General features: G+C 57.4%; 1 protein-coding gene across 4 annotated transcripts in view; it reads left to right on the top strand.

Moving 5' to 3' along the window:
• Positions 1-13,079, top strand: part of SSBP3 (single stranded DNA binding protein 3) — a 153,450-nt gene that overhangs the window by 137,132 nt on the left and 3,239 nt on the right. For all 4 annotated transcript variants that reach the window (XM_053920520.2, XM_053920522.2, XM_053920521.2 and 1 more), the window contains 7 exons: positions 118-184; positions 291-367; positions 7,242-7,306; positions 7,981-8,029; positions 8,647-8,682; positions 9,176-9,230; positions 10,515-10,585. In XM_053920520.2, the coding sequence (XP_053776495.1) occupies positions 118-184; positions 291-367; positions 7,242-7,306; positions 7,981-8,029; positions 8,647-8,682; positions 9,176-9,230; positions 10,515-10,585 (420 nt within the window). The remainder of the gene's footprint in view (positions 1-117; positions 185-290; positions 368-7,241; positions 7,307-7,980; positions 8,030-8,646; positions 8,683-9,175; positions 9,231-10,514; positions 10,586-13,079) is intronic.

The following is a 13,079-nucleotide window of genomic DNA, read 5'->3' as shown; positions in this document are numbered from 1 at the left end:
GGAATGGCCATGAGTGGCCCTAACTGGACAGGTGGGAGATGGGGCAGGCAGGCGTGTCTCCCTCTGTCCCCTAGCTTGGGGAGCAGCCACTCAGTTTGTGTCTCCCGTCTCTTTCAGCCTCCGGGAGGAGTTCCTGGGACACAGCCACTGCTGCCCAATTCCATGGATCCCACACGACAACAAGGTAGAGAGGGCTGGGTGGGCTGCTAGGGCGTGGGGAGTTAGGAGGAGCTCCTCCTCCCTCTCCTACCTGCCTCTGCCACTCACAGCTCACCTACTCGCTCACGCAGGGCACCCCAACATGGGAGGATCAATGCAGAGAATGAACCCTCCTCGAGGCATGGGGCCCATGGGTCCCGGCCCACAGGTAAGCCTGGGTGTCCGCCCCTTTCCCTGATCCTCTCTCTGCTCCCGCCGACTCTCCTCTAGCCACAGTCTGGCAGTCTTTCTGTGTTGCTCAGCTTGCAGCGGTGAGAGCAGAGGGCGTGACCAGATCCCCAGCTACTCCCTCTGCCCAGGGCTGGGCTGGCCCCATGCACAGCCAGCAGCCCCTAGCAAACAGAGTTGAGGGACCCCAAGGGAGCTAGGGGTCTCTCTGGGAGCCCCCTAGTAGACAGGCCCTTCAAGGGAGGCGTGTGCTGAGTCTGGTACGCAGGCAGTGGTGTGGGTCCTCCAGGAGTCCCAAAGGCAAGATAGATGAGTGGCTGTCCTAGCTCTGTTTGCAATTCACCGTGGACAAACCACTTCGACCTCTGTGGGCCCCTGCAGGCCTGTTTCCCCACCTGTTCAACAGGGAGTGAGTCTGTCTTTACAGTTCTCTGCAGTGCCTCTCCACGTGAGAGCAAGCCAGGCTGGCCAGGGCCCCAGCTCACTCCAGTGCAGAGCTTCTGCACGGTTCATAAATTGGGGTCCTGCCTGAAAGTTCTTTCGACCACAGGGCTCCATTGCAAGAAAAAGGACCATCTGGACACTTCTGGAAAAAATTATTTTAGGTGCCCTGTCTATCCCTTTATAGTTAAAGCACAGAGTGTGCTCCTTGTCACCCAGCTCCACACCCTGTCACGGGTACGGGGTCCCACAGTGCCATCGGGCAGGGGTCTGACAGGCCATTCCTGTTCCAGAGCCTCCTCACGGCTGGCTCCTATGCTTAGTGTTTGAGTGTTGTTCTGCTCTTCCCTCCTTGGGTGTTCTCTGGGGTCTGACTGCCTGAAGGAGGCTAGAAGGCTGGATGAGGGGAGGGAGCGTCCTGCAGTGGGCGTGGAAGGGTTCTGTTCCAGGGTGTTGCTGCCCTGCCCAGAAGGCTGCTGTCCCTCCCGCCTGCCTGTAGATGTCTGTGTTCTCTGCGCCGCTGCCCAGGTTTCCAGTTCCCCTGGGTGGAGTAGCATCCCCCCCACCCCCATACACACAAACACTTCTCTCGTGTAGGAAGGGGCACCCGCGCACACCCCTCAGTCCTCTGCTCCATCCAGCATTGTGCGTACAGCACGTCTAGCCCCTGCTTTCTTCTCTGTGGAGTTGAAAGGTCTCAGGGAGGGCCTTGACTTTCGCTGGCCCCGTAATCCTGAAAGGAGGCAAGCCTACACCAATTGCAGTTCTGGTTTCCCTCTTCCTGTTTTGTTTTTTTCTTTCCTCAAATCCCTCGGAGCTCATGTTTTGGCCAGCCTCCTCTTAAGCCATCAGGGTGGCCCCTACCTGTCGAGTGGCCGTCTTGGGCTGACCTCTGCAAAGCAGCCCAGCCCAGGAACCCGTGGGAGGGTGGCAGAGTCTACAGAAGAGAGATTTCTCCTGAGTCTCCCTCAGCCTCCACCGCACATTAGAGATACTCTTGGTGTTGAAATTGGCAGTGGCCTTGGACTTCCAAAATGTTCTGGGGGGTGAAGAGGATGGAGTCTGGGGTGGAAACTTCATTCCTGTACTATTACCCACCCTTCTGGGTTTTTGGAGGCTTAGCAGCTGTATCTGTAAAATGGGAAGGAGGGCAGTGTCTGCCCCGTAGGGTTGCTTGAAGGGGAGGGCCGAGTTCTCGGTGAGACGCTTGGCCTAGAGCAGCCCCTTAGTGAGCAATCGAAGTTTTCTAACTTGGAGGCTTGAGACAGGTGTTCAGGATCCAGTTGCTGGGGTTTGATGATTGTTTTTATGGTTTCATTTTTACTTTTCTGCCAGAGGTCACTAGTATATTGAGATTCCAGAAGCTGGGAATGGGTGTTATCAGACCGGCTGAGAGCAGAGTGTTCTGGAAGTTCAGGACTTCCTGCGGGGTTAGTGGGCGTCTCCTCGCGTCAGCAGCCCTGGCCAGGAGGCCGGACCACTCCTGTGGCCTGCTTTAAAGAGGTGATGAGGGTACTGAGGCTGAGGTCTTGGCGGACGGGGCTTCCTGGGGCCCAGTTGGCCCTCCTGGCCTCACCCAGCAGCATAGGCAGGGTGCAGCTCTCCTGCAGGATCTGGGCCAGCACAGGGGTGAGGACAGCCATGTGTGCGCCAACCCCCCCCTCCCCCGCCCCTCCCAGCCAATCAACCTCAGGGGCTCTGCAAACATCTCCTTGTTCTTTACTTAATTTTACCAACATGGCGACCCTGAAATCCCTTTCCTGTGTCCTCTATCCCCTCTGGGTAGGCTGTGGTGTTCAATTCCGGAGGCAGACCTCCCTCAGAGCGACCCAGAGTGTCTGCACCAGCTCAACACTGTGGGACTTGGGCGTGGGCAAGGCTGGGGTGTGGGTTGGACCTCGGTGTCTGGGGTCAGCCAGGGAGTGGGCATTGCAAAGCCTGGAAGTTTTAAACCCCAAGGCTGAGGGTGGGGAGAGGACAGGTTCTCTGCATACCCCCTCAGGCCTTCCTGTTGTCGCTGAGGGCGGTGTCCTGGTCATTCCCAGTGGTCAGGAGAGGGGTGAGCTGAGAACTTAGTGCTGGAAAGCATCGTTCTGGCCACGGCCCAGCCTGGTTGGGTCTCGGTTCTTCATCTGCAAAATGGGCGGCCAGGTGACGACCTCACGGGGCTCCTTGTGGGGTGGGGTGAAAGAGCAGCTGCAGGTGTCCCCTGGGTCCGTCCTTCGTTGGGCCCTAGGCCAGGCTGGTAGTAAGGCGGCCAGCCCCACAGGCAGCCTTTGATAAGGGCCGCTGCACGCACAGTGCCGCACTGAGACCAGACACAAAGGTGGGGAACCCTCAGCCTGTTATTCCAAGCGCGGAATAAGATTCCAAGTGCGGCTAATGGCCACAACTTCTCTAACAAAGAATCGTAGGTAGAGTGTGGTCTTGGCTGCTTTACAGATTTCAGATCCAAATGGTGACATTGCACGTTGGAAGCCCGCTTTGCACTTTAGCCTAAATGTTACAAAGGAACCAGCAGCCAGGCACTGCCCTACCCGCTGCCCTCAGTCCCTTAGACAGATTTTACTCTGATTTTGTGGAACAGCCGGTGCAAAAAAGAGGTAATATTTCCACTTAATTGTTTTCTCTCTGTAAAGAATTATGTGTGGGGGTCGTGTCAGGAGGAAACCTTCTGGGAACTTTTTCAAAAGTGAATCGAATGAGGCGGAAACTGCAGGGGTTCTAGCCAGGTTCAAGCAGAGAGAACGTATGGCCCGTCAGAGGTGCCACAGCCCCCAGACCTCACGGACACCGGTTCCCAGGGACACTGCCCTCAGCGTTCTGGTTCAGGTCGGGTGGAGGCAGCACAGCCTGGAAGCAGATGGCTGCTCTGGTCTGACCGTGTGCAGAAGTGCCGGTAGAGGGTAATCCCCAGTCCCTAGGAGATCTCTGCCTCCCTCAGTGGGAGCGGCAGCACCTCCCCGCTGGTTAGCACAGTCCCAGCTCAGTGCCGCTGTGCAGAGACCCCAGAAAGATGGGAGGGTCAGAGCCCCCGGAGGCTGGGTGAGGAGGGAGCAGGCTAGTCGAAGGGACTTTCCTGGGGGGCCTCCTCGCGTGGGATGGCCAGGCCCCCATGTCATTAGAGAGTGGGGAGGAGAGGTCCCCCCAGCCTGGAAACCGCCCTGGCAGCCAGAGGTCCTCTTCGACCGATCTGTGGTGAAGACTGGCAGACGAGATGGCTCTCCCCCAGTGGAAGGTGCAGAGAGCGCTGAGCAGGCCGCAGGCAGCACTGACAAAGAGCCCTTTGACAAGGTGTTCTGGGACGTGGTAGCAGGCCCCAGCCCCTGCTGGCTGCCAGGGGACTTGCCAAGTTAGTGTGGACCCTGCACGGAGCACAGAGCCGAGACCGAGAGGGTGGGACCTGATCCAAAGGCCCCAGCAGGAGGGGCCATCCTTGTTCCCGACTGTGGATCAGATCCCTCTGTCCAGGGTGGGGTGCCCACATGGAGAGGAGGACATGGGTGTGGTCCGTCCCTGGGCCACGCTGAGAACTCTTTGTCTCCAGCTGCCGCCCCTGCCCCTATGGAGCTGTGCTTGAGCAGAGGAGGGGGTGGCGTCTGGCTAGTGGTCACACCTTGCCGCCCAGTGCTGTGGGCAGGGAGGTGGGCACTGGGAGCAGGGAGTACCATGTCACCTGAGTCTCTGAAACTGTGCTTCCAAGCCCGCTTGCCCTCTGTGAGAAGGCTGGTGTTTTTGGTTTGAAAACTTTCCCCCCAAAGCTGACTTTTAGCCCCACTTTCCCCTGTGACTTAGCGTGTGTCTGGCCTCCTTGGTCCTCTAGCTTGTCATCTGTGAAATGGGAAGGTGTGAGTGGCCCTCCAGGGTCAGTGCTTCTGAAGGTGGGAGGACCTGGTGGACACAGTCCCTCCAGAGAAGCAGCCACACTGGCTGTTTGGAGGCTCCCAAGGGTGGGGTGGGGTCAGGAGCAGCAGGTGCAGTCTTTCGGAAGTGAGCGTCCTGCGTGTTATCTCCTCTCAGTACCCTCCCTCCCCCCACCAAAGTGCAGGCTGCTCTCCTGGGCGGGAGAGGCCCCTGGAAGATCTCTCTCTGTCTCTCCCTTCCTGGAGGGGTGGGCTGTCTGGGAAGGGGGTGAGCTTCCTGTTCTCCAGGAGCGCAGGCGAGGCCGAAATTTGTAGAGGGGTTCTCCGAGCTGCATGTGGAGCTTAGCAAGGGTCCTTTAAGAGCTGAGGTTCTGTGATGGCTGAGGCAGCACTGGGGGCTTTGGGGTTGATTCTGCTGCCGACATCCCAAAGCAGTGCGCGCCTCTGGGGACTGGCGGCACTTCAGAGCCGTCCTCTCACCTGACCCTCACAGGGCCCGCAGGTGGGGAGTTCTTTGTCCCCAGTCTGTGGAGGAGGCAGCCGGGCAGAGGGCTTCAGTCCCAGCCCTGCTTCAAGCATCGCTGCGCGAGACTCTTGTCACCCTGCTTCTGCACCTCAGTTTTTAAATCTTTAAAGTGGGGTAATTTTTATAGTGATGGGGTTGTGTGATGGTTAAGTGTAGGTGATGAAAAGCATGCAGCACGGCCTGGCACGGAGTAAGCATTATTGTTATTTGTGTAGTTTGCCCAGAGTCACCAGCAAGTGCCTGAGCCAAGGTGCTAACCTCCCCCACGTTCTGACCCCAAATCCGTAGCATCACTCACTGCCCTTGGCATCTTTGTCAAGTGTGCCTGGCCCCGCATGTCCCCCCGAGCCTGCCACTGTGGGCTCAAGGGTGGGCGCACATCTCCTCAGCCCTGATCAGGCATGGGGGATGCAGGCTTAAGAGTGCTGGCTGGCAAGGGGGCCTCTGCCCTGCCTCCAGGCCTTGCTCACTGCCAGCCAGCCTGATGCTGCTTCTGCCACCATCCACATGCTTCTGTGGACTCCACACCCTTCTGTGGGTGGCCGCGCAGGGGAGGTGGTCCTGAGGCAGTGAGGTTTGGGAGATGGCCCCGGCTGAAGAACTCACCGTCAGCCTGCTGTCGCCTCTGAGGTGGTAGCTGTGGCTCTCCCGTCCTCCCCTGCCCACAGGCCCATCAGTGTGTGGCGTAGTATGCAGATCCAGGTTGAAACCCCAGCTGTGCGTGTGCTGACTGGGACTTTGGGCAGAGTTTTCTCCCCTGAGGCCCTTGGTCTCCTCTTCTGTGGAACAGGAATAGCACCAGCCTCGCGGCATTGTAATAGGGACCAGAGCAGATGGTGCACTCGCGTGCCGCGTGCTCCGTAAAGAGCGGCTAGTTCCGCTCATCCTGGGCCGCCAGCCCCACCAACCTACTTCTTGCGGGTTGTCTGACCAGGACAGAGCTGCCGCTGCAGCCAGACCCGTTAAGACTCTTCCTTCTTCACGGCTTCGCTGATTGACTCAGCACCCGCCCTGTGCTGGTGCAGGGAGTGCGGGGCTCTGAAGGCCGTGGAGACGCAGTTCCCGTCTTCCACAGGCACTTGGCGTCCCACGGGAGAGAAGGCCGTGTGTGGCCTTGAGCCTTACCTATGCGGCCAGGCATTATAGGAGCAGCTGGGATGGAGCAGTTACCCCAAAGGCGTGGGGCAGAGAAGCCTTCACAGGCGAGGTGCTCTGAGCTGGGTGTTGGGGGATGTGGAGGAGCCCGCCCAGTGGAGAAGGGGGGCCAGGCGTCCATTCCTGCATTGGGAGAGGGGAGTCGGGCTTGTTTGTGACGAGAGAGGCCCACCCTGCCCTGCGGGTTGTGCTGGGCTGGGCTGTCCTGGGGGTTTCCACGTTCTCTCTGGACTCTTCTCAACAGGTGTCTCCTTCTGAGGGTAGAAACCTTTTCCACCTGCTCCGAGCACTGCGCCTGCTGAGGGTTCCACGTGCTGGGGCTTGAATTAGGCGGCTTGATCTGGGGCAGGGTGGGGTGCCTGTGCATACCAGGCCTCAGGGACAGCTGCAGGCCAGGCCTTTCAGGAGCCCTTCTTCCCCTTCCGCGGTCAGCCGGCCCCTGCCGCGCCCGCCAGCGGCCTCTTCCTCAGAGTGCCCGAGGTGGCCGGCCTCACCCGTCAGATCCGTTACTCAGTTCGTGTGCCTGGCCTCGCCTGGGACCTGCGGGGAAGGCGCCCGTGGGTGCTGTGGGGCCAGGGATGTGAGCGGCCTGCTTGCCGTCCCTGTGCTTTTGAGAGAAGCATCTTGAAGCCCCCGAAGCTGCGTCTCAAGTTGTGACTGTCCCCCTGTGCTGGCTTGTCATTGTGATCCCATCACTTGACTCCCTCCCTCCCCCCCTTTTTTTAAACAAATGTATTTTTTCTCCTCAGATTCTTTTCACAGACTAATCCTCTCACTTATATTCTGTCTGTTTGTCCCCCCCCCACCTCCCCTTCTCTCTCTGGTTCCCCTTCTCCTTCTCATAGACTGACCCTTGGTTATCGTTGCAGAATTACGGCAGCGGCATGAGACCACCACCCAACTCCCTCGGCCCCGCCATGCCCGGGATTAACATGTAAGGCACAGACGACCCGCCCGTGGCTCAGAGCCCATGGTTTCGCCCCCACTCCCCACTCTGCTGTCCTTCTGGAACACGGGCGACTCCTTCAGGTCATTGCTGGCACTTCTCTGGGCCTCCGTCTCCTCATCAGTAAAGTGAGGATGTTAAGATACTGGTGATGAGACCTCATCCATATGGTGCTTGGCGTGCCCAGCACTGTTTGCGGTGTGCTACGTGGCTTAGCTCACTGAATTGTCATGAGAACCCTGTGAGGTGTTATCGCCATCTCCCACTTACAGATGAAGTAACTGAGGCCCAGAGAGGTGAAGCCACTTGCCCAGGCTCACACAGCATAAAGTGGAAGGGTCAAGATTTGAACCCCTGTACAACTGACTGTCCCAGTGCTTTAGTGTTTCTTGACCCCTCGTGGTGACAGATCCATAGGAAAGCGCACATGCAGAGGAAACTCCATGTACTTCACAAGTTCTTCATACAATTTATAGGAGTTTGTAGAATTCTACCCATGGAACTCCCCATTCCTACCCCAAAGCCAGATGGTCTCTAAGGCCCTGGGCTGGTATAAAGGACGTCCTGTTAGTCATTTCTGCCCTCTTGTTCTGCCCCTGCTGCCACCACCCCCTGGCGTTGATGGCACCTTTTGCATTGTCTCGTCTCTCTCCCTCTGTCAGGGGCCCGGGAGCTGGCAGACCCTGGCCCAACCCTAACAGTGCTAACTCAGTGAGTACCAGCTCGGCTGGGTGGTGTTTGCCATGGGGGTCCTGGGGTGCAGGGTGGTTCCTGTCCCCAGATTGGAGGTATCAGCTGGAAGGGGAGCTGCAGCAGGACTCTACCTGATGCCTCCAAGGAGAAGCCCACCTGTCTGTGGCAGAGGCTTGGGAGTGACATGCTGGCACCATCTTGGGCTTGGCCCCTGCCCGGCCCGCTGCTCTGCAGAAACCCGGGGGCGTGAGCGGAGAGCTTGGCGCAGAGAGCACTGTTTACGGAGAGCTCCTGCAGGGCCAGCCTCCGGCACTCAGATGAAGGAGCCGGGAAGAGGCCAAGTGCAGACAGTCCAGGGGAGAAGGCCAGAGGGATGGGGTGAAGTTCCACCTTCCTGTCCTCTGGAACTGGACAGCCCCCTAAGGCTCTCTGCAAGGCTCTTGGGATCTGCTCAGGAGCTGGGTTTTGCTCATGTCCCCGGCTCTCCTAGGGAAACTAACCAGTTGGCTCAGTGGGTCCCACAGCCTGTCCCGTGAAGAGTGGGGTCTCATTCCCAGGTGGGTTTGGAAGCCAAGAAGTGCTACTTATTGGAGGAAGTGACTCTGACACGTGGCTCCCCCACCTCTTCTTTTTAGATTCCATACTCCTCCTCATCACCCGGTACCTACGTGGTAAGTGTGTGTGGGTTTGGGGTGTTGTATGTCTCGCCACTTGTGGCTGAGGATGCAAGAGAACTTCTTGGGTCCCTGTCTCTCTCCCTTTCAAAACACATTCTGAGCACAGATTCCAACTGTGCTAGAACTTACTCTCAATATTCAGCTATTGGACCTTCTTGTGGCCCAGAAGTTTTCAAGTAAGATCTGGAATTGGGATCCCCATCTCGGGGGCTGACCAGTGGGTTGACTAGCTTCCCACAGGCCTCTGGCTTCGCCATTTGGCGTGCGTGTGCGCACACACGTGTGCACATTCATGCACACACAGCCAACTCAGTTGAAAGAAAGAAGGGGGGGGGTCGAAGTCCAGTCCCCTGAGGCTTTAGCACTTGGGTTGAGTGCGGGCTGGGCCCCAGGTGCGCACTTGCCGCTGTTGTGGCTGGAGCTTTGTGGCCTCTCCCCTTGTGTCACTGCCGTGAGTTTCTCACGTCAGTTTTTATCTTTTCTCCAGGGACCCCCTGGCGGTGGTGGCCCCCCCGGGACACCCATCATGCCTAGTCCTGCAGGTAAGAAGGCTCAGGGAAGGGGTGCCTTTGGGGGTGCAGGCACAGAGGCAAAGCTCCCTCGCCGCTCTTCCTGAGCAGCACGCCCTCCACTGGTCATCATGGCATCAGGAATTTGAGGGCGTGAGACCCCTGGTGCCACAGAGCCACCATGTGGCCTCAGCCAGGTCACTTCTTACCTGGTTAAAGGACGAGTGGAGCAGGGAGGTGGGGGAACAAGGGTCTCACTGGCCTCAGCTCCCACTGGTCAGAGAGAACCCTGTCCTGGTTGTGCGTTTGTCTAGGTTCAGGCAGCCTGGGGCCAGGGCTCTACGCACGGTGCCTCTTGGCTTCTGGCCTTCCATGTAGGAGATCCCTCCTCCCTTTTTCTTTAACCAAGGGAGAGCGCGCACACACACAGGCAGGCGTGTGCACGCATGCACACACAGCATCACAATTGTGTTTCTTCCCCAGCTAAGAATAGCATACCACCAGCTAGGAAGGGTTCGACATGCAGTCCTTGCCCACCCCAAAAATAAAAAGTGAGAGGTGGTTGGATTTCTGTCTGAGAAATATGGGGCCTGTTCCTGATATAAACATGTTAGCTGATTTCCTAGGAAGTCATTTTAGGCTAATTGGGGAGACAGAGAAGGGGTCCCTCTCTCCCACCCTCTCTTCGGCTCCCCGTGGCAGGGAAGCTGCTCGGTTGCAGGGGTGGAGCTGGCGGCAGCCGTGATACTCCGGCTCCCGCTCCGACTCCTCCTTTCTGCTGCTGCATTTTTATGAGCTGCATGACCTACATTCAGACTGGGTTGCATTAAGCCACTCCATATGTTAATGTGTCTCCAGCCCCATCCCTGCCTCTCCCTCCTGCCCCATCCGCTTGGCAGGGTGGCCCCCAGGTAATCTGTGGCGTTTCTCTTTCCCTGATTTGATTAAAACCACAGGCAGTGCTGGGGAGAGCCCAGGTGGCGGTCTGGCTGCCCCTGTGCTGTCCCGGCCAGTGACCAGACTTGGCTTGGGGTGGACAGATAGGAATTTGAACCTCTGATCCCCCTTTGCCGTGGCCACACTGCAACCAGACACCCTGAAATTCTTCGTTTCAGGGTTGAGTGGTTTTCACAGTTGAATTTTCTATGATTAAAAACTTTGTGAATCTTCATTAAATACAAATTAGCCAGAAAATGGCGGTACTTAAAGAAAATTTTAGGTGATAAAATACAAAAGAACGAGTTCAAGTGCCATGAGTTTGTTTTAATTAAGAAATGAATTAATCACCCCGACTTGCGGGTTTCCACTGTTCTACAGATTCAACAAATTCCAGCGACAACATCTACACAATGATTAATCCGGTGCCGCCTGGAGGCAGCCGGTCCAACGTAAGTCTGCTTTCTAATAATTTACATATCAGATACAATAACAAATCATAATTAACTTCATCAGCTGAGGGGAAGGCAAGTTTAATTGATTTCAGCCATTTGTTACCCAAGATGAATAAAATAAACTGTCAGAAAAGTGATTAACTCTTGGGCACCTTGGTTCGCATCTCATAGCTGCTGGGGGTGGGAGGGTGGGAGAGAAAGGGCGAAGTAATTCCCATTCCTCTGGTCAGAGCCGGGCGCCAGGACCCACTGTGGGGGGTGGCGGGGGGGACTGCTGTCAGTTGTGGGTGTGGGTGCAGGAAAGCACTAGGGTGCAGGTGGGGTCTGGGCTGGTCCCTGCTCAGCTGGCTGGCTGTGCCACCCTGGGCATCCATCACCCTCTTGGGTCTGTTTCCTTGGCCGTGGAGCTCAGAATGGAGGCCACAGCAGGAGCCCGTGGTCCATTTGGGGACCTTCCTGCCCCATACCTCCAGCTTCTTAGGGAGCCCTGTGACTCCAGCACCTTGCCACCTCTTTGCCTCTCTTCAGGCTGTTCCCTCATCAAGAAGCTGCTCCCTCCCTTCCTGGCCCCTCAAAGTTCCAACCTTCAATGGTGTTGCAGCCCAGATGCTACCTTCTGTGATCACCCCACTCCCTGGTCCTGTCACATGGGACTTGACTCTGCAGCTGTAGCCTGTCTCCCTCTCCACTGGAAGCTCCCTGAGCTCACGGCTGGTCCCTCTCACCTCTGCCTCCAGACAGCCCTTCCACATTGGCCTGGGCGCTGAACCCGACCCGCCTCGCTCTCGGGAGCTCAGGGTTTGGAAAGGAAGCTGCCGTGTGGTCAGATCAGCAGAGGGTGGGCTTGGGGCCTCAGAATTGTGTGTGGCTTTGGGGACGCTGTTCAGTTTTGTTGGTTTAGTTATTAATGTGACACTCAAACCACGCCATGTGCTAAAACCCTGATCGTGAGTGACCCTGCGCATGTCACTGCACGTGTTCAAGCTGCTCGTAGCCTCTGCGGTGAGGGGCTTTGGCCCGTCCCCCAGCTGGACAAAGTACCCAGAGGGGCTGTGACCAGGGTCACGTAACTGACCGGGATGGGAAGCACACGTCCCCCCACCCCGCTTCCCCTCTTGTGTGCACCCAGCACCTCCCACCCCTGCCTCTCACCCCTTTCTCACTAGGGCAACCAGCCATCCGGGCCTTAGCTCTGAAGCCCGATGTCGCAGGTGATGACATACCAGGGCACAGAAGGCCTGGTTTATGGGCCTGGTTTATGGCAGTGGGCCTGGAAAGTTGGGCAGGAGAGTGTAAGACCTATCCAGTGGCCCCAAACAGGCACTGGGCACCCTGTGTTAGTGTCATGTGGGAATGGCATTGATCACCCTGCCCCGGCGGTCACCGTCACCAAATTTTTCTGACCGTGCATTCCGTCGGTGGTGACCTGTGGCTCTCGGCAATGGGTCCTCCACACTGCGTCGTCCCAGGGTGCGACTCCAGCACTCTGCGGTCACGGGCACCGGGTGCGTCCTCCTTTGCCACTGTGGGCGGACAGACAGACTGTCGAGCTCTGTGCGGAGACAGTGCAGAGCTCGGTTTCCGCTGTGAGTGTGGCGGCCGCGTTTCCTGAGGGTTCAGATGACGGAAAGGAGGACAGCAGCAGCACCGGCACCAGGCGGCACCAGGCGGCACCAGGGAAGACACAGTCACTGGTGGGAGGGCACACGCAGCCTGATCAGGGAGGTGAATAACCAAGGCGGAGGCACCGCACCGCATGCCCTGAAGGAAGGGGAGGGGATGCGAAGGGGGCAGGGGTGTGAAGGCGCACTGGGGACTGAACCGCACAGGTCTGGGAGGAGACAGGCACGACCTAGCTCCGTCAGCAATCGTGGCTGCTGCATTCACTCAGACACACCCCTGAAGGAATGCCATCACCACGCGGCTGCCCGAACTGCTCCCAGAGCTGAGAAGGTTGCGGCCGATCCAGAGACTGCACCTGAGCCCTCCAGGGGAACAGAAGGGGGATTTTGAAGACAGGTGTGCTGGTCCTTTAGTGGGGAGTTGGTTCTGTCGGATGTTAACCGGCAACCGGGGAGCTTCCTACAGTATGTGAAGCGGGGCATCAAACCCTGGCAGCAAAAACCGGTCCCGGCTCTTGGGGACTTCAACTTGAAAACTGGAGCTTTAATTCGTCATCTTGATTTCTGTGAGGAAACATAAATCAAAGATTGCTGTTCTCTTGTCCAGAGACAAACTGAGGCTTTGCTCATTTGTCTGGTATTTGGCAGACAGTACACAGTGAATTTGACAGGTTTCAGTCGGTCTGTAAACATCTCACCTGCTGCATGTCCCATACACCTGGCCCCCACGGTGCTACACGGGTGTGATTTGCTTTCCCGTGATTCAGGCCGTCATAATGGAAGTTCTCAGTCACTTGTCAGTTTCCTGAAAACATGCAGAAGCTCTTAATGAGATTTTTTACTTTCTAGAAATTGCGAGCCTCAGACAG

The sequence above is a fragment of the Desmodus rotundus genome, chromosome 3, assembly GCF_022682495.2.
Source record: "Desmodus rotundus isolate HL8 chromosome 3, HLdesRot8A.1, whole genome shotgun sequence".
NCBI lineage: Eukaryota > Metazoa > Chordata > Mammalia > Chiroptera > Phyllostomidae > Desmodus > Desmodus rotundus.
This window is presented reverse-complemented; position numbering and strand designations above follow the sequence as displayed.